Below are 26,561 nucleotides of genomic sequence, written 5' to 3' on the forward strand. Positions count from 1 at the left end.
GTTTTAGATGTCATATTGAATCGTCACGAACTCCTAAGGAAGTAGAGAAGCTGCTGTGCTTTCTTTGTAATTGTATTTACCTACTAGCCATCTGAAATGATAACACCATTAAAGTTGCTGACCTTCTCCACCTCTGACCCTCCAGTGAGGACTGGCTCATAGACCCCTGGTTTCCTCTTCCTGAAGTCAATAATCAGCTCCTTGGTCTTGCTGATATTGAGTCAGAGGTGGTTGTTATGGCACTGCTCAGCCAGATTTTCATCTCCCTTCTACGTGCTGATTCTTCACCACCTCTGATTCGGCCTATGACAGTGGTGGCATCAGCAAACTTGAATATGGCATTAGAGCTGTGCTTAGCCACACAGTCACAAGTGTGTAAAGAAGTAGAGCAGGAGGCGAAGTACACAGTTTGTGGTGTACCTGTGTTGATGGAGAGGGAAGAGGGTTTGGAGCTGAGGCAAAATTTTTGTACCTATTGCCTTGCTTTTTGAAAATATTCTCCGCTTGATAAGAAAAAATAATTTAGTTATGGAAATATATTTGTTCTTTTATGAAAATCTTCCAGTTCATTGTATATTTATAAATGCTAAGTGTTATAATATTGTAGTGAATTTATATTTGAACCTTCTTTTGACAGAGGGTGTGTTCTACATCACAGTCTCAACCTTTAATGAGTTCTACAATCTTACGAATGAACTTGGTGCATATTATGTGCAAATGGTTCCAGAAGGCTTGGTACTCAACTTGAATTCGAGTGTGATTCATAAAAATGAAATCATTCTCTTCAGTGCCTTGCTAATGAGAGGGACTGATGTGACATACAGTTGGAATATGGGTGATCAGACATCATATGTAGATGAAGGTAAGAAATGTTTTATGTTCTTTTTTTATGGCCAAAAGTCAATTGTGTCTGAAAGTAGTGATCTCATTGAGGCAATGCAGTTATCATATCTTTCAGAAACATTCGCTGCTAGTCAAGTATTGATAAACCAATTGGCCAATTGGAAAATATTGTAAAGGAAATACAAACTATTGAAATATTATTTGTGTAATCAGCGTTGACTTTTTTTTGTGATTCATTGTTTGTCCTCCTCTGTATTTCAGGTCCTGTAATTAAACACAAGTTTTTGTCGGCGGGGATTTATAACGTCACAGTAAATGCATGGAATAGAGTGGGAGCAGCCTCAACCTATGTCACTGTAGCTGTCCTCTACAAGATGCAACGTACTAAATACCTCATTTGTCTGAAACACATTCTGAATAGTCTGAATTTAGAAATGCCTTTAATAGTTGAGTAGTGAACAGATCTGAATGATAGACAGTCAGCGCGCAGATTCTTGTGTTTTGCATCTGGACTTAGAGTCCAATCTGATAACAAAATTTTTATCCAGGTGATCTGAAAATCTCAAACAAAATGTGGTTGGGCATTTGATCGTAAGACCACAAGACATAGGAGCAGAATTAGGCTATTTTGTCCACTGAATCTGCTCCGCTATTTTATCATGGTTGATTTATTATCCCCCTCAAGCCTATTTTCCTGCTTTCTCGCTTTGTTATTTGTACTAATCAAGAACCTATCAACCTCCACTTTAAGTATACCCATAGCTTGGTTTCTACAGCCAACTGTGGCAATGAATTGCACAGATTGACCAACTTCTGGCTAAAGAAATTCCTCCTCATCTCTGTTCTAAAGAGATGTCTTTGTATGTTGATGCTGTGCCCTCTAGTCCTAGACTCTCCCTCAACAGGAAACATCTTCACTCTATCTTGGCCTTTCACTATTCGATAGGTTTCAGTGAGATTCCACCCTATTCTTCTAAACTCCAGCATATACAGGCACAGAGCCATCAAACGCTCCTTGTACATTACCATTTCCATCCCCAGGATCCCAGGATCCTTCTCATGAACCTCCTCTGGACCTTTGCCAACACCAGCATATCCTTTCCTAGAAAAGTAGCCCAGAATTGCTCACCATACTCCATGTGCGGTCAGACCAACATCTTCTAAAGCCTCAGCCTTCCACCCTTTCTTCTATATTCTGGTCTTCTCAAAATGAGTACTAACATTGCATTTGCCTTCCTTGCTACTGACTCAACCTGCAAGTTATCCTTTAGGGAGTCCCATATTTAGACTCCCATCTCCTGATTTCTGATTTTGCTTCCTGTTTAGAAATTAGTCTATGGCTTTATTCCTTCTACCAAAGTTCATCACCATATTCCCTACACTATTCTATCTGCCACTTATTTGCTCATTCTCTTGATCAGTAAGTCCTTCTGCAGACTTCATGCTTCCTCAACATTACCTGCCCTTTCAGCTACCTTCATATTGTCTGCAAATTTAGCCTCAAAGCCATCAATCCCATCATCGATCATTGACATATAACATGAAAAGAAGCAGTCTCAACACTGAACCCTGTGGTCACCGATAGCCAACCAGAGAAGGCCCCCTTCTTCTGCTTCCTGCCAGTCAGCCAATCTTCTATCCATGCTAGTATATTTCCTGTAATATCATGGGCTCTTGTTAAGCGGCCTCATGTGCGGCACCTTGTCAAAGGCCCTCTGATAATTCACATGTACAACGGCCGCTAATTCTCTTTAGTCTATCCTGCCTGTTATTTCCTCAAAGAATTCCAACTGTGTTGGCAGGCAAGATTTCCCCTTAAGTAAACCTTGTTAAATTTGGCCTATTTCATCATGTGCCTCTAAGTATTCCAAAACCTAATCCTTAAGAATGGACTCTGACATCTTCCCAACCACTGAAGTCAGACTAACTGGCCTATAATTTCCTGCCTTTTCCCTCCTCCCCTTTTTTAAAGAGTGGAGTAACATTTGCAATTTTCCAGTTCTTCAGAAAAATTCCAGAATCTAGTGATTCTTGAAAGATCACTATTAATGCCTGCACAATCTCTTTAGCTACTTCTTTCAGAACCCTGGGGTGTAGTTCATCTGTTCTAGCTGACTACTCAAATCTTTTTAGCTTCCCAAGCACCTTCTTCTTTGTATCTATATTTCCCTTTACTCCACTGTAATAATGATACTCTCAGACTGCAGGGTGAATTCTATCATATTATCGTCACGATTCCTTCACCTTAGGCTCCTTAATCAAATCAAGTTTTATTGCGTAACACCCAATCCAGAAATGACTTTTCTTCATGGGCTCAGCCACAAGCTGTTCTAAAGAGCTATCTTGAAAGACTTCTACAAATTCCTTCACTGGGGAGATGCATGGTTTTCCCAGATTAAAATATGATGACGACCATTTTGAGGCTATTTTGCATCACTCCTTGCATTCTACCAACCACCTATTGGTATGAAGTGGAACTCTAACCCATATCAAATGATAAATTAGGGCTCTTCTGAAACAACCATGTGATTAAATGTAACTACCTCCTCAACCCAGGGCCAAGTATGAACAATAAATGCTGGTGTCTCCAGCACATGTCCATATCCAGTCAGCAAATGAAAGAAGTCACTCAGGACTGGAACTCCAGTGAAATAAATTCCATTATTCATCTTTTATCTGCCAAGCCCATGTTGCAGTGTCTTAACTTGCCTGCTCAATGACAGCCACTCCCCTGTAGGATGCGGGTATGGCCAGTGTAAGGAACATTTCAGCCCTTCTCACTCGCTTCCACTTACGAATGATGTCACGGTGCTGGTAGGGTTTAAATCTAGTGTACAGTAATCCTGCAGTCTCTTTTCTTCTCAGATTGCCATGGACTGGGTAGATGAAAGGGCCTGGATACAGTAGTCAGTAGAGGTGTTCTGCAGTTCAGAGGGCCGGGGTGCACATTTTAAATAAGTATTCGCCACTGTGTGTATGTTTAGTGTCTGTTTTGTCTTGCTATTTCGAGGGCTCAGTTTAGTTAAGAATCTGTAACCAAGTTTAGCTTGAAGGGTTTACTGAACATTTAGTGTTTGTTTTGTTAAGTAAATAATTGAGCTACAGTATTGTGCAAAAGTCTTAGGCACATATACTGTATATGGCTAGGGTGCCTAAGACTTTTGCACAATACTGTAGTAACTTCATATATCGAACAGTGCTGCTGCTGATGCAAAAAAATATTTTGATATGGGTCTCTATTGTAGACAGAGAGGGGAGGGGGAAGGGAAGGAAATCACGGTTAGGAAAATAGGAAGGGAGATACGAGGGAGCATGAAGCACTACAGAGACACTCTGTAATGATCAATAAATCAATTGTTTGGAATCAAATGACCTTGCCTGGTGTCTTAGGGCCCCCGATACTCCTCTGCCATCTGTACCACACCCTTCCTGTGGAGCTCCACCCTTTCCATTCCCAACATCCCTTGCTTCCGTCAGATTTACTAGCTCTCTCTCTGCTCCACGTAGACAAATACAGTACTGTGCGAAAGTCTTAGACAACCTAGCTATATATATGTGCCTAAGACTTTTGCACAGTACTGTACTTACTGCTGGTGAACTTAGTCTGTCCCCACTAACTGAACTCCCAAACCTGATTTCTTACAACAGCCCCCTATGTACTACTGATCTGGACCTCTAATCAATCTAGGCCCTGTTGCTGATAAATTTCCTAATTTCTTGAAGTGCCAACTCCTGACTGAATAACCAATCCCCAAACTTCCCTGCTGATCTCTGACAAGCAAAACCCTTCACTATCCCCTTATTCCCCTTTTCCACAACTCCCAGTCATGATTTTGCCTCAACGTACAGAATCATTCCCCAAGCCCAATCAGCCTGCAGTCTGCTCCATCCTCACTAATGCTGTGGAGCAATGAGATATGGCAATGGATCTTGAATATTTGAACTGAGCTGGAATAAAAGCCAGCTGAGGCTCCCATTCTTCATCAAGATCCCAATAAGGTGAATATGGGAACCAGTCAAGCTCTGCTCTAATGTTCCCTACTGTTCACTAGTACGTAGATTTTGAATGTTGTGGACAATACCTGGGCTGGTCAGTATGTTTTGGTACCAGAGCCCTGCTGCATTACGGAGCATTATCGCTGCAAAAGTAATGAAGTGAACTAATGGCTGAAGATTAAAGACAGACTCTGATCGCCTTTTGAATTGCATGTCTTAATTTTGTTTGGGAACATTTGATATTTTCCTCAAATTCAAATATTCAGCTAATATGTGGATGTCGGATTATGTATTTAATTACTCAACTTTAAATTCTTTTACAGCTGTTTCTGTCTTTACAAACAAGACAGTATATGCTACATATTCTGACATCGTATTCACAGCTATAACTGCAGAGGAAGCCCCGCTGCAGTTTGTCTGGTACTTTGGGGACAAGCCGCCAGTGAAAACTACATCACGCAGCATAACCACAAGATATTCAGCTCCAGGGAAGTATGTACAAACAAGTGAGATTGAATTGCTCAACTGCTCCTGTACATAGTGTGGTCGCGTGAACAAAGTCCACTGGAGAGACGTAGCTGGTAGATATGGTGTAGTCTTTTATTCAACAAAATGAACACTGCAGGCATCATATTGAGACCCTATTGGGGGAAGAGGCCTGCTCGACCCAATACTACATGATGTTTTATATACTAAAGATCAAAGGACAATTCTATATTTACAATGTACAGTATGTACAATACTTCCTTTGGAGCACACATAAGTCTCACAACCCCCTCCCTTTTGTACCCACACTCCTGACAACGTTAATCAACTTCTTTAATCAACTGCTGTTTTTACGGCTCTAGGATCTCATTGTCCAGAGCTGCATTTAAAATTTAATCTACACTCTATATGCAAATCTGAAAATCGGTAGCTCAAGATACTTGCTGAAGTTATTTGCTATATGACCTAACCCCTAAAAATGCCCTAACAGATAGCTCCTTTGAGTTTAAGAATTTTAAGTAATATTGAAAGTTGTGTTCTGACATGAGCAGGGCATTAAACATTAGCCCCAAATTCTGGTTGACCTGTTTTGTGAAAGACTGAATAATTACTCATGCATATTATCTCCTGCGCAAAATGCTTCCATGGTATTTTGTGCTGGATTAAGCCGCACGTTAGAAGCCAAGTCTGACATAAACCTGGCAAGGCTCGGAGAATTAATTATTACATTGTGTGGTTTGGATAATTGATCTTATTTGCAGGCCTTCAAGCAGACTCTGAAATATAAAGATTTTATTTAAGGAATGGAGTTACATATTAGCATGTTTTAAAAGCTTTATTTTGTTCTGATTTACTAAGAAACTGCTGTTTATCAATATAATTAGAAAGTTGTTCCGCGTAAGTCTTGAGCATCATCACATCCCATCCCAGGCTGCTATATTAAGGCAAAGGAAACACAGTAACTAATCTTTCATTATATATTTTCCCTTAAATTCAGTGATTAGCCAAAATACCTTCTTGTTGATCATTTTCTCAGCTTCGACAATATATTTTTGGTTCTCTTAAAATAATATGCATAATAATCTGTTGAAATTCTGAAATTAAAAGCTGAAAATGTAGGAAGTAGCAGCGGTTCAAACAACTTTTGCAGAGAGAGAGAAATGTTTGGGTTGATACCCTTTCATCAAGTTCACATTATGATGTTCTGTTTAAGTGTGAATTTGCAGTCAGAGATGTGCACCATTGGTCCAGTTCAAACATAACAGCTGCTGGAGTTTAAATTTAAGTAATTAAATAAATCTGGAATTCAGAAACAAAAAAAAAATTGTTGTCATTGGTGGTAACCATAGACCATGGATTGTTGTAAGAAATTATCAGGTTTATTAATGTCCTTCAAGGAAATGTGCCACCTGAACTTGGTCTGGTCCTTACTTGACTTCAAATCAAGAGCACTGCAGATGCTGTAAATCTGAAATAAAAATGAAAATGTTGGAAAAACTCTGCAAGTCAGCATGCAGTTTTGGTGGAAAGAGAAACAGAATGCTCAACTTGAAACATTAACTAAGCTGGATTCAGGACATTAATGTGCCCTCTGTTCCAGGCTAGTTGGCAATAATCAGCAATTTGTGGCTCTACCAGAGACATCTACATCTGATTAATATATTAATAAAAATAAAGATGCAGGGAGTGAGGAGAAGAACAGCAAAAAAGGAGGTACATATAAAAGGCTGGGGGCCAAAAGTACTTAAATTATAGAAGAATTGCAGGAGTGTCGGGTGGTAATAAGTCAAGTAATAAAATAGATTTTGATTTTTTAAAGTTCTATTTACAGCAGAATTATAACCAACAAATATTGTTCAGGTAAAATGGGAGAAGTGATCAGGATATGAAATTGAGTGCTGAGGGGTCAGAGTGGGAGCTGTGTCAAGAATTGAAATGACAAGCTTGCAGTTTGGATGTGTGTTCAACGAAGCAATTGAATTTACTGCAATTGATCCTTCACTATAAAAGAAACTGCATCTTGGGCAAGTATTAAATTGAAGAATTGCAGGAAGTGTGAATAAGTTAGTTTATCCTGGAACCTGTGAGCACTGGGGTCCGAGTCACTGTCAGCATCATCAACAGTACCCATCCCAGAATTAACGCTATTGTCACCACAATCCTTAAAATCCATGTTTTATAGGAATGTTATCAAAGAAAAGGTTGGCACCATCCCATCTCAGCAGGTGTGAGGACAAAGTCCCAAAGACGTATGAAAATCGTACATTTTAAAGAGTGTCATTTGAGAGGGAAAGATGAGTGGATTGAGAATGGAATTCCAGAGTTCGGGGTTTGCCGCTAGGGGTATGACCGTTAGTTCTAGAGCAATTACATCTGCAACTCTTAAGAGGCCATAGTTGGCTGAGCAGAGGTAGGATGGAAAGTTATAGAAATGAAGGAGCTTGTAGAAATAGGGAGGGTGACAGCATGCAATGTTTTTGAAAATAACCCTAAAATCCAATGTAGTTTATGGTCACAGAGTAAGTTAAAAACACAACGTTGATTGGGACTTGGTGTAAATTAGGACAAGAACAGGAGAGGTTTAGCCTATCTCAAGTTTAAAGAGAAGAAAGAGAGAGCGGATCTCATTGGACAAGACCAGAGGCAGTGCTTAAATGGATGGGAGTTTCAACAGTAGGCATATTGTAGTCCAGAAGTGATAGAGGCATGTGTTTTATGGAGCTGAAAGCAGACAATTTTATTTGAACCAAAGTTGTTGTCAGAGGACAAAATAGGCATAAAGTAGATAATAATTGACACTTATACTAAGCCGTGGAGGCAGGAAAGATAAAGAGGGAATCAGTGATGGACTAAATGAATGCAAGATAGTTGGTGGTGAAATTTGGGAGCTGGCAGAAAATATGATGAAATGTTACATTTTGGGATAAGATTAAGAAACTTTTAACACAGTAATTTGTGAGCTGCAAACCTGTAACCTCATGGTTGATGTGTTATAACGAAATTGTACAAACAAATCATATCATTTCAAAATAAACATCAGATGGTCACAAACTTGGGGAAAATATACCAAGTGGGTTTAGTTAACTGTAACTTGAGCTGTTTTTGTTTTGCAGGTACAATGTGATAGTGAATGCATCAAACCAGATTAGTTCATTCACATCAAACATCTTTCCGATAGAACTGCAGCAGGCAGTTGAGCCGAACAGACTTAGAATAAACAATCAAGACCTTACCTCGGTTCTCTTAAACTCCAGTATTGCTGTGGAAGTTCGCATTAACTATGGGACCAATCTCACTTACTTATGGAATTTTGGTGATGGTACTGTGAGAATTGGGAGCAGAAGAGATTATCACTGTTATGATAGGTAGGCAGATTCTGAGATTAGGCTAAATTTTCACACGCCCACATGTTCTTAAAACAAGATTCTTTGTAAAGTGCTGATTTTTTTTTATTATTGTTGTAACTTATGAATATGGAATTATTTGTAATTATATGATATTCTTAAAAGCTACTTCAAGAAGATTTGTTTGTGAATTAACCTACCACATGAAAGCTTCTTTACAGAAATGCACGTTCTTTGATTGGGATTAAAATATTTATTACAATTGTTCAATTTTTTTTACAGGGAAGGAGAATTTACAGTTGAGGTAGTCGTCTTTAACAATGTGAGCTCTGCTGTGCTCTCTGGCCAGCTCTTTGTTATTTCTGAGAATTGTCAACCTCCTCCAGTGAAAAGCTATGGGCCATCCAAAATAGAGGTATTGTGAGCTATCATTTCCACTTAAGAATATCAGAAGTTTTTCTTTACATTGTATTTTATAGAATTATATATGGTCTTGGTGAGACTGCTTTCAAGTATTGTTTGTAGTTTTAGAATCTTTATTAGAAGAGGAATGTTCTTAATAAGAGGGAGTTTAGTGTAGATCCCTGAGATGGCATGACTGACATATGAAGAGAAATTACGTTAATTAGGATTGTATTTACTTGAGTTTAGAAGATTAAGAGGAAATCTCGGAGAAATCTTCAAAAATCTAATGGGACTAGACAGATTTGATGCAAGAAGGTTAGGGAGTTCAGCAACAAGGATTAAGTTATTTAAGATTGAAATGGAAGAAATTTCTTTATCCAAAGAGTGATGAACCTGCAGAATCTCTACCACCGAATGGCGTTCAAGCCATGCAATTCAATATATTCAGCAAGGGGTTGAATATTTTTCTTTAGGCCAGTGGGTTCATGGCTCACTGTTCAAATGGCCTACTTCTACTCAGATTTTCTTTGTCTCTCTGTGGGTAACCAATGCAAAATTAAGTACTGAGGTAAAGCAAATACGAGTTTAATGAAACATATGGGAGAATGGGGAATCTAGCCTTCAGTTAAAAGAGCAAGTGGTGCTTCAGTTTACCCAAACCTGAATTTAATAAAAAACAATATTGAAGGAGAGAAAATCAAAAAGCAGAGCTGGTGTTCTATGGAGTGCACTGAATAACAGACTAGAAGAGGTAAATTCAATAGCATTCATCAACATAGAATTGGATATGTACATGCTGGGAAAAATGTAGGGCTGTGGACCCTGATTGGTGTTTGAGCATCTAAAGAACTGATGCAAGTACAACTGCCAATATTTAATTGTTCTATCATGATGCTTTTAAAGTGTGTTTTCTTTGTTTTGCAATAACTTTTAGGGTTTTTTAAAACCTTGAATGTATTGCCTAAAATAATGCTTGGGAAAAGAATAGAGAAAACATTCAAATCAGAAAAGTAGGAGTAAGAATTCTTCTACTGTCAGCTATTAATATTAAAAAATGTATATTGTAATATTTTCAGAATAAGATTACTTCCTCAGAATGGGGATTATGGGTTAAGCCAAATAATGTAATACGTATGGCCTCTGTGTGGCTCAGGTCACATTTGATAATGTAAATAAACTGTCATTAGCCTGGTATAATATAAAGTTGTAGTAAAGAACACCAATTCTCTGATAGGTTAGAAGATACCAGTCCTTCAAGCTTGGAGTTACATTTGAGAGTGAGTTTGTCTGTAATATCTCAAGAGGAATACAATACAGTTGGTCCTTCTTTACTTCAGAGGATTCTCTGGTCACATTGGCAAAGGTTGACGTTAATAAACAATTGATAATCATTCCGGGTTATCTGTTGAATTATGGAATCTATCTTGCAATTGCCAGGGTAAGAAATGTCTGAAAACATAATATAATTGTGTGGTATTAACAAAATATCTTCTATTTAAATACCTGCAGAATCTTATATTTATAACATCTATAACATGAGTCTTAAGTCCTAATTTTAGAAATAAATAATTCTGGAAAAATATGATAATACATTCTAATCAAGCAGTCAAAAACAGTTGATCTTGTGTGTCTTAATAATTTTCAGAAACATGCATCTATTGCTTTATTTGTCATTTGTGTTACCAATATGAAATACAGTAAGATAAAAAAGAATGGAAAGAATATTATCAATGTTGCCAATAAATGAAATTTATCATGCAATTTAAAGCTCATATATGCTCTAAAATTACTTCCAAAATGCAGGTGCAAATTGTTGGCAGTGTGGTTTATAATAACTACACTGTATGTGTGGAGATCCTTGCTACCCCACCAGTAAGTCTGATTTCAGGTGGCACACAGCTCTTCATAAATTACAAGCAAGAGTCCATCATCATTTTGAATGGATCAGAATCATATGATCCTGATTACCCAGGTACTACAGAACTAAGGTGAGTTTTAATGGGAGGAAATCTCAAGATCTACTCTAACAAAAAATAGGAAAAACTTGTATCTACAAAATACCTTCAAAATGGTTAAGTCCCTTACTGATGTATGCAAAATAAGCAGGATTTATTAAGAAAGCATTCAGTAAAGGATCACCTACAGTTGAGGTTGAATGATGTTGAGGCGATTGAAGAACTTGGTTATGGTCATAGGTAGTGTATGGAATTTAAATAAAAATTTGGTTCAGCTGAGGTTTTGTGATTTGGCAGTGAGAAGGTGACTACACAACTTGTGTGGCAGGCAGTGAATAATTGTAATGAGGATTTTGTAGTTAGTGAGTTTACAGATATGCCTCACCAAAGGTTCCGATACAGATTCAAGATTGTTTAATGTCATTTCCAGTACACAGGTATAAATGAAAACCAAATAATTGTTACTCTGGATTGATGCAGCACAAAAATAAGAATAAAGAACACAATAATAAAAAAACACAATAAGTAAGATAGCTTATATACAACATTTTAAAGAGGAAACGTGAACAGCTGAAAGTTGTATTACATATTGGTAACAATGACATAGTAAGAAATGGGAGGAGGTTCTGAAGGCAGAATATAGGGAGTTAGATAGAAAGCTAAAAAAGAGGTCCCCCAGAGTAGTAATCTTTGGATTGCTACCTGTGCCATGCACAATGAGGGTAACAGTATGATGATGTGGCAGATAACCACGTGGCTGAGGAATTGGTGCCAATGAAGTATAAAGGAAAGCTAGCTAATCCCTCCCCCTCCTGTCTTCTCCAATCATTTTGGATCTCCCCCTCCCCCTCACACTGTCAAATCTGTTACTAACTCTTCCTTCAGTTAGTCCTGACGAAGGGTCTCGGCCTGAAACATTGACTGTACCTCTTCCTAGAGATGCTGCCTGGCCTGCTGTGTTCACCAGCAACTTTGATGTGTGTTGCGAGAATACCAAAAGTTTTTTTTCTCTCTCAGATATTTTAAGAGTAAGTGAGAGGTGAATATGGATATTGGACCGCTGGAAAATGATGCTGGAGAGATCATAATGGGGAACAAAGAAATGGCGGACAAACTTAATAAGTATTTTGCATCAGTCTTCACTGTGGAAGCCACTAGCAGTATGCCAGAAATTCAAGAGAGTCGCCAAGTGTAGTTGCTTTTACTAAGGAGAAGGTGCATGGGAAGCTGAAAGGTTTGAAGGTAGATAAGTCACCTGGACTAGATGGGCTACACTCCTTGGTTCTGAAAAATGTAGCTGAAGAGATTGTGCCATTAGTAATGACCTTTCAAGAATCATTAGATTCTGGAATGTTTCCGGAGGACTGGAAAATTACAAATGTTACTCTACTCTTTAAGAAGAGCGGAAGGCAGAAGAAAGGAAATTATAGACCAGTTAGCCTGACTTCAGTGGTTAGGAAGATGTTGGAGTCTATTGTTGAGGATGAGGTTTCAGGCAGATAATAAAATAGGACAAAGTCAGCATGGTTTCCTGAAGGGAAATTCTTGCCTGACAAATCTGTTGGAATTCTTTGAGGAAATATCAAGCGGGACAGACAAAATAGAGTCAATGGAAGTTGTTTACTTGGATTTTCAGGCCTTTGACAAGGTGCCACACATGAGGCTGCTAAACAAGATAAGAGCCCATGCTATTGCAGGGAAGATATGAGTATGAATAGAAGATTGGTTGACTGTCAGAAGGCAAAGAGTGGGACCGGTCCCTTTCATGATATATGTCAATGATTTGAATGATAGACTTGATGGATTTATGGTCAGGTACAGACAATGCAAAGATAATTGGAGAGGCAGGTAGTGTTGTGGATACAGGGAGTCAGCAGAAGGTCTTAGATTGGAAGAATGGGCAAAGAAATGGCAGATGCAATATAGTGTAGGGTTATGCGGTTTGGTTGGAGGAATAAAGGCATAGACTATTCCAAAAAGGGAGAAAAGTCAAAAATAACAACTGCAAAGGGACTTGGAAGTCCTTGGACAGGATTCCCTAAAGATTAACTTGCAGGTTAAGTGGTGGTAAGGAAAGCAATTGCAATGTTAGCATTCATTTTGATAATATAAAAGCATGAATGTAATGCTGAGGGATTATAAGGCATTGGTCAGACCGCACTTGAGTATTGTGCGCAGTTTTGTGCCTCTTATCTAAGAAAAGATGTGTTGGCATTGAAGAAGATCCAGTGGAGGTTCATGAGAATGATTCGGGGAATGAAAGAGTTAAATTAATCTGTTGTGTACCTGAAATATCTAAATTAATTTTACTTTTGCAACTCTTCACAGGTTTTCTTGGTCATGTGAAACAGTCAGTGGATTAGATATCCCTTGCCTCAAACATAATGCAAACGATACTCTGATTACAAATTCCAGTACCATCAAGGTCCCATTGTCTACACTAAGAACTGATATTGACCAGTTTCTCTTCAAGTTAATAGTCAGCAATAATAACAGATATTCTTCAGAAGCACAATTGTTTATAACAGTTAAAAAAGAAGATAACTTAAGGCAAGTACTTGATTATTCTTGAACAATTCTTGCCAAAGCAGATTGTCCATTTGGAAGCATATTTGAGATTCTTGTATTAATTCTGCACTCTACTCACCATTAATTAATTAGCAACAAAACATCAAGCAAAGTCTTGGGAGCTCACTGGCAGAAAGTGCTTACTGATTGCTAATTTCTTAAGTTTTAAGTTATTACACTAAAATAACAACAGGAAGGAGGCTGCTGGTATGTAAATATGATCTTTTGGAGTCAAGTTAGTTTCAAGGTTTGGAAAAGGGAATTTGATATTAAATCAGCATTCTCTGGCACATTAGGTCATCTGAAAGTGTGCACAGTGCCACTGGGTACAGTTGATCACATAACAACCAGAATGGTTTAGGCATGGGACTTCAAATAATGAAGCTGAATATTAATGGGAAAAAATTAGTCTTGAATTGCCAATATTAAAAAATTCAAGTATATTGAGTGCTAGTTATTGTGCACCTCCTCTGATATCTGGTTTATTTAAAGTTGTTTACTTAAAATGCTCTAAAATGAGTGGGCTGATCCTGTAGTTCGTTTTACAACCGGTGTCTGAAGCATTTATCCTTGACAACCGTAAGGGCACCGGAGATTTGGGGTACCAGCACAAGTAATTATCCAGAAGACGATGATTGGTTAGTGACCCTGGAGTTCATGGGGGCATTTTCTGGGCACCCAGCGTGTTGAGTAGCTTCTGAGGACGTGTGTAGTAGCCTTGAGCCGGTACCGAATTTAAACGAGACCCAACTGTGTTACAGCCTTGGGGAAGTATCTGAGGGTGAGACCCTCTTAGTAGACGCTCCGAACTACCATGAGGGAGGGGAGTTGACTGCTGAAGACACCTCAGTGAGAGAGAGGTCACGGCGACTGGACCCTGGAGCCATGGAAGATGTAGGCAGCGTGTGTGTGGGTTATACAACATGGCTTAATGTGCTGGATCTGAGGAGTGGATGTTGCCAGATCCCGATGAGTGCGGCTGATGAGGAGAAGATGGCTGTTATTGATTCCTTAGGATTCTTCCGATCCGAAAAGATGCCACAGGGCATATCCGGAGCCCCTGCAACCTTCCTGCGGGGCATGAGGAAGACCATGGGGGAAGTGAAGGTGTGTGGAGTTTTGGCGTATGTGGATGACCGCCTGGAGTGTGGATTCCTCTCCTATCAGATTCCCCCTTCTCCAGCCCTCTATCACTTTCACTTATCAACTTCCCTGCTCTTTACTTCACCCCTTCCCCTTCCTAGTTCCACCTATCGTCGACTAGCTTGCAGTTCTTCCTCCCCTCCCCCACCTTCCTACTCTCAACTTTTTTTTCGAGTCCTGCTAGAAGGGCCTCGGCCTGAAATGTCGACTGTTTCCTCTTTCCTCTCAGGCTGACTGGCCTACTGAGTTCCTCCAGCATTTTGTGTGTATTGTTAGAGTGAAAGTAGCTTTATAGTAAAAGATATTGTCAAGCAAATTTGTGTTTTATATTTTAATTGGGTTGTTTCACTGTCACTGAGAATAAATGTAAAAACAGATTTTTCAGTAAAGTGCCCTACACCAGTTGGCCTCCGTATTCTTTTGTGACATGCTGTCAGCTACAATTCCATCTCATCGGATCAGGGTGGAATAACTTGATATGTAAATATATTTCTGGCTTTGTTACTCATTAATTACTTAGTATTTGATTGGGTGAAAAAGCCAAGCTCTTACAGTCTGACCTCCTCAGCCAAAAGTACTCTTGTTTATATTGTTAATTGAGCAATAGTTGAATAGCGGGCAAGAGGAGGAACATATTCACTCAGTGATTTATTGTTGACGAACTCTTTGTGATCTTTTGAATACACAATGCTTTTTACAGGCTGGTGAAACTCCTTTGTGTTGAATGTGTGAATAATTCAGTAAATTGGAATGATGCATTTTCTGTCAAGGCTGTGTGTGAGGAATGCTCAGAAACTACGGGCCTTTCATATTCTTGGAAGTTATTCCTAGTGAATGCAACAGAATTGGAATTTTTTGAAGGTGAGTCAGATAAAGCGTTCCAGAACATTCTAGTAACCTCAGAATAATAGGGGATACATTCGTTTTTTTTTATGTTCAGTATTAACATTTCTATAGTCATGTAAACAGTGGTTCAGTGACAGAACAGTTTTACCCACACAAAATGCTGGAGGAACTCAGGGCCGATGAAGGGTCTTGGCCAGAAACATCGAATGTACTTTTTCTCCACAGTTGCTGTCTGGCCTGCTGAATTCCTCCAGCATTTTGTGTGCGTTGCTTGGATTTCCGGCATCCACAGATTTTCTCATCTCAGTTTTATCCATGATCTTCAGAAAAGGAAGAAAGTACATATCCTGCCAAATAAGGCTGATGAATTACAATATAATTTTCTGTATAAAATCACTCATCTTCAGATTTTCTGCTCTGTGGTTGCTTGCTTGCAAGTGACTGTGCCTAACTCAATGACAATTTTTTTTTGTTGGCCTGTGCAATGTTCTGTAAATTACAGTAGTAAAGACAGATAATTGTGGGGACAATCTGCTGGTTAATGCAGCAGCTGTGGAGAGAAAAACAGAGTAAACGTTTCAGGTTGTCAGCACCTAATCAGAGTAACAGCTCTGGAATTCTCTTCCCCAGAGACTTGTGAAGGCAGAGCCATTGAATGAGTTGAAGAATGAGACTGACAGACATTGGAACTAACGGGGGATGAGTAGAAAGCAAGAGGATCAGCCATAATTTTATTGACAGACTGAAAGTGCTCAAAGGGACAGTTGGCCTATTTCTGCTGATTTTTTTTTTAATGTTCTTATTCTGAGGGCTCACATGGCCACCCATACAGAAAAGGCACATTTTCCATTACATCTCTCAGTCTATGGTTTACACCAACTAATTTTCCGTTCGGAAACTTGCTTGTTGAGGATGTGATTTGCAAGTTTTGCTACACATATAATGCTGACTTTCTGAATAAAAGTCAGGATAAACAAATCACCTTTTTTTTTCAAGAATCAAAACTGCTTCAGTTTAATCGATTGATTTTTCTCTCATGTCAGGTAAAATAATTTTAATATGTCTTTGCTTAATAGTTCCCTTCTGCAGACTGGTGGTGGACAACTTGCATGCGAATTTATTTGGCCCCATTGTGACTGATGATTCTCCTGTACTTGAAGCAACTTCCAGCATACAAACATCACTGACGACAGCTGTTCACTCCAGCATTCAACTCACAACCAGTCGACAAACCAAAGACACTCACAGTACTTGGATTGGTCCATTTGATAGAGAGGATACTGGCAATGCCACCAGCACTACTACAGTTTCAATTTTCCCCATTACTCCAGTTCATACCCTGCTGACTAACACAACAAACAGAATCAGAAGACCTACTACCTTACAGGATCAATTCCCTTTTCCGATTCCTGAAGAGCAGGTATCTGGTGGAAGGCCTCAGAGGAGAATTCCCCGAGCTGCTAAGTCAACAGGTTCTTCATTCAGTAATGCTTCAGGTAAAACTTTTAAAATTCAGAAGTTCATCTGCAATGTTAAGGTTTTCACCCATTTACTAATCACAAAGATACCTCATTGTATTGGTTCTCAGAAGGTCTGTAAATGTGTGATGTAAACTTGATTGGACCAACTGTAAAAGTGCTTTTGATTTGCTTTTAAGATTAGCTCACTTGTTGGATTAGAGTATGTAATGTTTTTAAAGATAGTGTCAGGCACTCCTATTCTCCATCCAACTAACAAGAGTCAGCTGCCACTCATTTCAAACTCGTCACCTGCAGCCTATTTAAACCCAGCTCTCATCCACAGTCCTTATGCATTGAACCAGCCAGTTGCTTTTAACCTACAGTTGCCTTGTTGCCTGCGGTGTTTAGTGTCTGTTTTCTCCGGTTTTGTGGATACTCATGGTTTGTTATTTTCACAATCTATTATTAAAGTTGTTGTTCATTGCTGAAAGGTCTCTGCAGCTCACTTTTGGGCCAAGGCTCCTCTACATTTCCTGACAGAGTGGGTGGACCAGCAATTGACCCTGCAGAGTTTGCTCGCCTAAAGGAAGTTGTCTGCCGACATGAGTGCACGAACTAGGAGCAGCAGGAAACCATTAACCACCTGCTCACCACTCTCAACCAACTCTCTGTCTCCTTACAACAACCCCACACTGATCAACCTCTTCTTTCAGAGACCCAGATTCCAGTGCCGAAATTTCCTGTCCCAGTACTTCCGTACACTTCGAGTTCCAGGCATCTCTGTATTCTACGGACCGAGCCAAAGTTGCCTTCATCATCTTTCTTTTGAATGGGCGAGCCCTGACCTAGGCCACTGCTAACTGGGACAATAAAAACACCATTTGCAATAAATATAAGGAACTTACCGATGAGGAGTACCGGGTTTTCAACCATCCAGGAAATGGAAGGGTGATAGTTGACTGGATACTTTGTCTACGTCAATGCTCATGTTTGGCACTAGATGACACTGCGGAATTCGAGATGATCGTGACAGACTGTGGCTGGAATGCAGAAGCGCTGCTGGTCGCGGTCCTTCGGCCCTCCAGTTGACAAGCGTCTTGTGGAAAGAGCCTCCAGTTCACCAGCCAAAACCCCTGTTTCATTCCCAGAACTACTTCAGGCTGCAAAACCCTCATCAGAAATGCCTCCAGAACCCATGCAGTTCGGGAGGGCTCCCTTCACCCCCAACCACCCCCAACAGTGTGAACATCAGTAGAGAAACAACCTGTGCACTTCCAAGGGAGCAGCTGTTCACCCATGCATCAAATGCTCACTGCATCCAGGAAAACTGCATCACCAGGTGGGGCGATGGGCCATCTATCTAGTAATCTCCCCTTGGGCCCTCTTTCCAGCACCATAGCCTGACTGACTCTCTCAGCACAGCAGGAAACTTTTGGACTGGAGTCTGTGTGTGCATCCTGGATTCCCTACCGAGCCTATCTCAGAATCAGGATTGGGTTTAATGTCATGAAATTTGTCAACTTAGGGATAGCAGTACAATGCAATACATGATAATATAGAAAAGAAAAGTCAGTAAATCCATTACATAAGTATGTATATGTATAGCAAATAGTTAAATTAAAAATAATGCAAAAACAGAAATAATATTAAAATAACTGAGGTAGTGTTCATGGGTTCAATGTCCATTTAGCAATCATATGGCAGAGGGGAAGAAGCTATTCTTGAATTGTGCCTTCAAGCTTCTGTACCTCCTTCCTAATGGCAATGATGAGAAGGGGGCATGTTCTTAATAATAGACACCGCCTTTGTGAGGCACCGCTCCTTGAAGATTTCCTGGGTACTCTGGCGGCTAATTTTACAACTTTCTGCAGCTTTTTTCAATCCTGTGCAGTAGCCTTCCCCACCCCACCCCCATACCAGACAGTGATGCAACCTATCAGAATGCCCTCCACACTACATCTGTAGAAGTTTTCGAGTGTTTTAGGTGGCAAACTAAACTTCCTCAAGCTCCTAATGAAATACAGCCACTGCCTTGCCGCCTTTATAGCTGCATCGATATGTTCCGACCAGGTTAGACCCGCAGATCTTGACACCCAGGATCTTGAAGCTGCTCACTTTCTCCACTTCTGATCCCTATATGAGGATTGGATTGGTTTGTGTTCCTTCATCTTACCTTTCCTGAAGTTCACAATCAGCTCTTTGGTCTTACTGACATTGAGTGCCAGGTTGTTGCTGTGACACCACTCAACTAGATGATATATCTCACTCCTGTACACCCTCTCGTCACCATCTGAGATTCTGCCAGCAATGGTTGTATTGTCAGCATATTTATAGATGGTATTTGAGCTATACATAGCCATACAGTCATGGGACAGAGAGAGTAGAACAGTTGGCTAAGCACACATCCCTGAGGTGCACTAGTGTTGATTGTCAGCGAGGAGGAGCTATTATTACAAATCCACACAGATTGTGGTCTTCTGGTTAGGAAGTCAAGGATCCAATTGCAGAGGGTGGTACAGAGACCCAGGTTCTGTAGCTTTTCAATTGAGACTGTAGGAATGATAATGTTAAATGCTGAGCTATAGTCAACAAACAGGTGTTCATATTGACTAGGTGATCTAGGGCTGTGTGAAGAGCATTGTGAGCTATCTCTCACTTCTGACGGTGAATAGTGACTTGTCAGTCTGAATCACTGCATGTGGTACTGAAGGGGTTAACCAGCATTCCGTAGAGTAGAGGTTACACGCTGTCCTACCGTCCCTCTGATACAGTGCTGTAGCTCAGAAATCATCAGTTTTGGTTACTAGAGACTGTACGTTTGCCAGCAATATATTCAGTATTGGGAGTCGAAACTCCCGATTTTTTTTTAACTCACTTTTAACCTGGACCAGCAGCTCCATTTCCTTCAAGGAGTCCAACAGAAAATACGGCCACAATCGGCATTGTTTCCAACAGTTTTAAGCAGCAATAGATTGCTCAATTGCGTTAAGACGTCTTTATTAACGTTACAGACCTTGGATGGTCTGGGATGGTCAAAGTGCACAAACAGCCTATACACGAGCATCGGAGAGCACTGGAAGTCCATCCAATTCCTCCTCATTGACTCAACCAACAACTCTTTCATCTTGGTTAACCCAGCCTCTCCACTCACTACCTTCACTTCACGTAGTCATCCAGTTCAAAGCTGAGTTGGGGACCCTGCAGACCACACGACTGCGCAATCGATCTCCTCCAGGGCACTGCCCCTCCCTACGGTAGTGTGTTCTCCCTCTCCCCTCCTGAGACCCAAGCCAAGAATGACTGCATTACGGAAGCACTACAACATAGCTACATGCATCCATCCGGGTCCTCAGCTAGTGCAGGATTCTTCTTTGTCAAAAAGGAAGATGGGGGTCTCCATCCCTAAATTGACTGCCGTGGACTCAACAAAATCACCAGGAAGAACCGTTACCCTCTCCCCTTGATGGGATAGTGTGTTTGAAACATTCCGTGAGGCCTAAATCTTCACCAAACTGGATCTATGGACCAATGGTCAGTTAGAAATAGCAAATCAGCAAGCAGAGAAGTTTCTGTGATGTTTCACCGCCTCTAATCTTTCCACGTGCAAGAAATATCTGTTCTGGGCCAACTGTCCCACAATCTGCACACCTCCTCTGCCATGGCTATGTCACCCTTTGAAGTTCTTCTTGTCTACCAAAACTTATTATTTTCCATGGAGGAGTCAGCAGTGGAGGTCTTGTCCACGTGAATGCTTGGAAAAAGGCACAGGGGGCTATCCCAGCTGACATCTGCACCTATTGCCAACAGGAACATCACCAGTGGAGCCCAGCCAGACCACGCCGGCCTGGGGACTGTGCCTGGCTGTCCACCCGAAATCAGCCCTTGCAAACTCTCATCCTGGTTCATTGGTCCCTTCAAGACTACCCATCACATCAATCCAGTTACTTACCGTCTCCAGCTGTCACCGTCCCTCAGGATCACACCTATCTTCCACTTGTCTTGCCTCGAGCCCAATGTCCGTGGATCATTCAACCCACCTGAGCCTGCACCTCCGGAATCTGGGGTGGTGGAAGGTGGTCCAGTGCACACAGTTCACCTGTTGATGGATTCACAGCGTAGACAGGGCGTGCACTACCTGGTCGACTGGAAAGGGTATGGCCTGGAGGGGAGGTCTTGGGTGCCACCCAAATTCATCTTGGATCCATCGCTCATCGAGGAGTTCCTCCAGACCCATCCACATTGTCCTGGGCCGTTGGGTACTGGCCGTGGAAGTGTGTGGGCGTTCCTGTCAGGTCGACACAGGCCGGCATCTCCCAGTCTCCATCCAGCTAACAGGAGTCACCTCAGAATCAGAATTCAAATTAGGTTGCATAGCATTGGCATCTGTTGTGAAATTTGTTCTTTTGCAGCAGCAGTACATTCCAATTCATAATAGTTTTAAAAAACTATGAATTACAATAAGAAGTATATATTTAATAAAAATTAAGTTATATAAGTGCTGCAAAAAGAGATGAAAAATAAGGGAGGTAGTGTTCATGGATTCACTAGAGTGTTCAATAAGATTTTTAACCTCTCACTTTGGCAGTCTGAGGTACCCACCTGCTTCAAGCAGGCTTCAATTATACCCATGCCAAACCTGACTTAATGACCAACATCCAGTATGACTTGCATCCACTGTGATGAGGTGTTTTGAGAGGTTAGTAATGAAACATATCAACACCTGCCTGGGAAGCATCTTGGATTCTCTCCAATTTGCCTACCAGAGCAATAGGTCCACAGCAGATGCCATCTCATAGGTTCTGCTCGATTTCTGGGACGTCTGCAAGCAAAGATACATACATCAGGATGCTCTTTATTGGCGACAGCATGGTATTCAATACAGCATGATTCCCTCAAAACTAATGAATAAGCTTCAAGACCTTGGCCTCTGTTTTCTTGTGCAATTGGATCATCGATTTCCTCACTAGCAGACCCCAGTTAGTTCAGATTGGCAACAACATCTCCTCCGTGATCTCTATCAGCACAGGAGCATCTCAAGGCCGTGGCCTTAGCCCCTGCTCTTCTCATTTTACATCTATGGCTAAGCACAGCTCCAATGCCATGTTCAAGTTTGCTGATGACACCACTATCACAGGCCAAATCAAAGTTGGTGACGAATCAACATATAAGAGTCAGATTGAAAATCTGGCTGAGTGTTGCCACAACAATGATATTGGCAGGAACAAGGAGCTGATTATTGACTTCAGGAGAAGAAACCCTGAGGTCCATGAGCCAGTCCTCATTGGAGGATCAGAGGAGGAGAGGGTCAGCAACTTTAGATTGCTTGGCATTATTATTTTGGAGGACCTGTCCTGGGCCCAGCACGTAACTGCAATTATGAAGAAAGCACGGCAATGCTTCTACTTCCTTCAGAGTTTGTGAAGATTTGGCATTACATCTAAAACTTTGACAAACTCTTTACATGTGTAGTGGAGAGTATATTGACTGGCTGCATTACAGCCTGGCATGGAAATACCAAAGCCCTTGAATAGAAAATCCTACGAACAGTTATTGATATGGCCCTGTCCATCAGGAGTAAAGCCCTCCCCACCATTGTGCATATGTACATGAAATGCTGTCGCAGGAAAGCAGCATCCATCATCAGGGACCCCCACCACCCAGGACACGCCCTGTGGAAAAAGAGCTGGGCTGCTGGTCAGATTGAAGCTGAGGGGCTTCAGGGTCCCTATGCCCACCATCCTACTAGCTAATGTGCAAGCCATAGAGAACAAGGTGGATGATCTTAAAGGGAGACACACCTACTGCAGGGAGATGCAGAACTGCTGTGTATTCTGTTTCACCAAGACCTGGCTGTCCCCTGCCACCCCCGACTGTGCCATCCGACTGGAGGGATTTTCAATCCATTGGATGGATCGCACGGTGTCTTCGGGCAAGACGAGGGGAGGTGGTGTCTGCCTACTGATCAACACTGGGTGGTGCTCAGACACAGTGGCTCTGACAAGCTCCTTCAGCCTGGACCTGGAACACCTGTCGGTGAAGTGTCGTCCCTACTATCTGCCACGGGAATTCACCTCGGTCATACTGACAGCGGTCTACATTCCCCCCCAGGTGGAAGTGGAGTGTGCTCTGAACATACTGCATGCCAACATCAGTGAACTTGAGACCAGGTATCCAGAGGCTTTGCTCATTACAGCCGGGGACTTTAACCAGGCCAACCTCAGAAAGGCACTGCCAAAGTTATACCAACATGTCTCCTGCCCCTCTAGAGGCCTGAATATACTTGACCGCTGCTACACAGCAGTCAAGGATGCCTACCGTTCCGTCCCACGACCTCACTTCGGAAAATCGGACCATCAGGCCGTACTCCTCCTCCCGGCTTACAAACAGAAACTAAAGCGGGAGGTCACAGTGTCAAAAGTAGTGTCGTGTTGGATGGAGGAAACAGATGAGGTCCTTTGTGACTGCTTTGAATTGGTGGACTGGTTAGTATTCAAGGACTCGGCAGCTAACCTCGATGAGTATGCCTCAGCTGTCACGGACTTTATTTGGAAATGCATGGAGGGCTGTGTGTCTCGCAAGACGATCCGGGTATTCCCTAACCGGAAACCTTGGATGAATTATGAGGTCAAGTCCCATTTGAAGGCCAGAGCTGTGGCTTTTAGGTCCGGGGATACCAGTCGCTACACGGAATCCAGGCGTGAATTCCGGAAAGCCATTAAGGGCGCCAAGAGGCAATATCGAGCCAAGTTGGAAGCTCAGGCTAACCAAACGGATGCAAGTAGACTATGGCAGGATCTAAATGAGATCACTGGGTGCAAAGAAAAGGCTGGGAATATCAATAACTATGGCGCTTCTCTTCCTGACGAACTTAACGTATTCTACGCAAGATTCGAACAGAAGAGGAGCGTCCCGCTCCCTCCGGGTGAACTGGACCTGCTGGCATCGAGGAGGACGTCAGAAGGGCCTTCCTGAAGATAAATCCAAGGAAGGCGATGGGCCCGGATGGCATCCCAGGATGGGTTCTCCGGGTCTGTGCAAGCGAGCTAGCTGGAGTGTTTGCTGACACCTTCAACTGCTCCTTGCTTCAGTCTAAGATCCCCTCGTATTTTAAGAAGGCAATGATAATCCCAGTGCTGAAGAAGAGCAAGGTGGCATGCCTGAATGACTATCGACCTGTGGCTCTGACATCAATATATGAAGTGCTTCGAGAGATTGGTTATGGCACACATCAACCAGAGCCTACTGGTCAACCTCGACGCTTTGTAATTCGCCTACCGGAGCAACAGTTCAATGGCAGATGCCATCTCTCTGGCTCTACATTCCTCCTTAGAATACCTGGAGAATAAAGACGTATACGTAAGGCTCCTTTTCATTGACTACAGCTCTGCCTTTAATACCATCATTCCAAATAAACTGATTCCTAAGCTCTGGAACTTGGGCCTTAGCACTCAGATCTGCAGCTGGATCTCATGGCCGGGACCCAGGCCATAAAAATAGGGGACAAGCTCTCCTCTACAATCACTCTGAGCACCGGTGCCCCACAAGGCTGTGTACTCAGCCCCCTGCTGTACTCACTGTACACCCATGATTGTGTAGCCAAGTTTCCATCAAACTCAATATACAAGTTTGCTGATGACACAACAATTGTAGGCCGTTTCTTGGGTAGCGATGAGTTTGAGTACAAAGAGGAAATTAAGAACCTGGTGGCATGGTGCAAAGACAATAACCTATCCCTCAACATCAGCAAGACGAAAGAATTGGTTGTTGACTTCAGAAGGAGTAGCGGACCACAGGACCCAATTTACATCGGTGCTGCGCAAGTGGAACAGGTCAAAAGCTTTAAGTTCCTCGGGGTCAATATCACAAATGACCTGACTTGGTCCAACCAAGCAGAGTTCACTGCCAAGAAGGCCCACCAGTGCCTTCACTTCCTGAGAAATCTAAAGAAATTTGGCCTGTGCCCTAAAACCCTCACTAATTTTTATAGATGCACCGTAGAAAGCATTCTTCTAGGGTGCATCACAACCTGGTATGGAAGTTGTCCTGTCCAAGACTGAAAGAAGCTGCAGAAGTTCATGAACACGGCGCAGCACATCACACAAACCAATCTTCCGTCCTTGGACTCACTTTACACCACACGCTGTCGGAGCAGTGCTGCCAGGATAATCAAGGACACGACCCACCCAGCCAACACACTTTTCATCCCTCTTCCCTCCGGGAGAAGGTTCAGGAGCTTGAAGACCCGTATGGCCAGATTTGGGAACAGCTTCTTTCCAACTGTGATAAGACTGCTGAACAGATCCTGACCCGGATCTGGGCCGTACCCTCCAAATATCCGGTTTTTTTGCACTACGTTACTTTCCATTTTTCTATTTTCTATTTATGATTTATAATTTAAATTTTTAATATTTACTAATTTTAACTATTTTTAATATCTTTAATATTTAATATTTGTAATCCAGGGAGTGTGAAGCGCAGAATCAAATATCGCTGTGATGATTGTACGTTCTAGTACCAAATGTTTGGTGACAATAAAGTATAAAGTATATAAAGTATAAAGTATGCTCTCTTCTCACTGCTGCCATCAGGAAAACGGTACATGAGCCTCAGGACTCACACCACCAGGTTCAGGAACAGTTATTACCCCTCAACGATCAAGCTTTTGAACTTGCCCCATCATTGAAATATTCCTACCACCAGTGGACTCACTTCCTAAGGACTCTTCATCTCGTGTTCTTGATATTTATTGCTTATTTATTATTATTATTATTATTTCTTTCTTTTTGTATTTGCACAGTTTGTTGTCTTTTGCACACAGTTGATCTGATCTTTCATTGATTCAATTTTGGTTATTATTGTGGATTTATTGAGTAATGCCAACAAAAAATGAATCTCACAGTTGTATACTTTGATAATAAACTTACTTTGAACTTTGGATTCATTGTCCATTCAGAAATCTAATGGCAGAAGGGAAGAAGCTGTTCCTGATATGTTGACTGTGTACCTTCAGCATCCTGTACCTGTCTTGATAATAGCAATGAGAAGAGGGCATGTCCTGGACGATGGGAGTCTTTCATGATGGGTGGTGCTTTTTTTGAGGTATCGGCTTTTGAAGGTGTCCTTGATGCTGGGAGGCTAGTTCCTCTGATGCAGCTGGCTGAGTTTACAACTTTGTTCAGCTTTTTCCGATCCTGTGCAGTGGCCCCTCCACACCAGGTGGTGCTGCAACCTGTTAGAATGATCCCCACGGTACATCTGTAGAAATTTGTTGGAGTCTTTGGTGACATGCTAAATCTCCTCACATTCCGAATGAAATATAGCCATTGACGTGTTTTTTCAAATAATTGCATCAATATGTTGAGACCAGGACAGATCTTCAGTGATGTTGACACGTAGGAACCTGAAACACTTCAGCCTTTCCATTGTTGATCCCTCAATAGGACTGCTGTTGTCTCCTCTCACCTCCCCTTCCTGAAGTTTACAAACAATTTCTTGATATTACTGATGTTGAGAGC

General features: G+C 41.5%; 1 protein-coding gene across 9 annotated transcripts in view; it reads left to right on the forward strand.

Annotated features, from left to right (window-relative positions):
• LOC140195372 (polycystin-1-like protein 1) overlaps window positions 1-26,561 on the forward strand; it is a 241,758-nt gene that overhangs the window by 87,734 nt on the left and 127,463 nt on the right. For all 9 annotated transcript variants that reach the window (XR_011885446.1, XR_011885445.1, XM_072253568.1 and 6 more), the window contains exons 15-24: window positions 638-862; window positions 1,105-1,224; window positions 5,163-5,331; window positions 8,439-8,690; window positions 8,952-9,084; window positions 10,309-10,512; window positions 10,878-11,062; window positions 13,358-13,579; window positions 15,441-15,601; window positions 16,663-17,082. Coding sequence is in view for 7 of the 9 variants with exons in the window: in XM_072253568.1 (XP_072109669.1) it covers window positions 638-862; window positions 1,105-1,224; window positions 5,163-5,331; window positions 8,439-8,690; window positions 8,952-9,084; window positions 10,309-10,512; window positions 10,878-11,062; window positions 13,358-13,579; window positions 15,441-15,601; window positions 16,663-17,082 (2,091 nt within the window). In the remaining 2 variants the exon portion in view is untranslated. The remainder of the gene's footprint in view (window positions 1-637; window positions 863-1,104; window positions 1,225-5,162; window positions 5,332-8,438; window positions 8,691-8,951; window positions 9,085-10,308; window positions 10,513-10,877; window positions 11,063-13,357; window positions 13,580-15,440; window positions 15,602-16,662; window positions 17,083-26,561) is intronic.

Source organism: Mobula birostris, chromosome 3, assembly GCF_030028105.1.
Source record: "Mobula birostris isolate sMobBir1 chromosome 3, sMobBir1.hap1, whole genome shotgun sequence".
Taxonomy (NCBI): Eukaryota; Metazoa; Chordata; class Chondrichthyes; order Myliobatiformes; family Myliobatidae; genus Mobula; species Mobula birostris.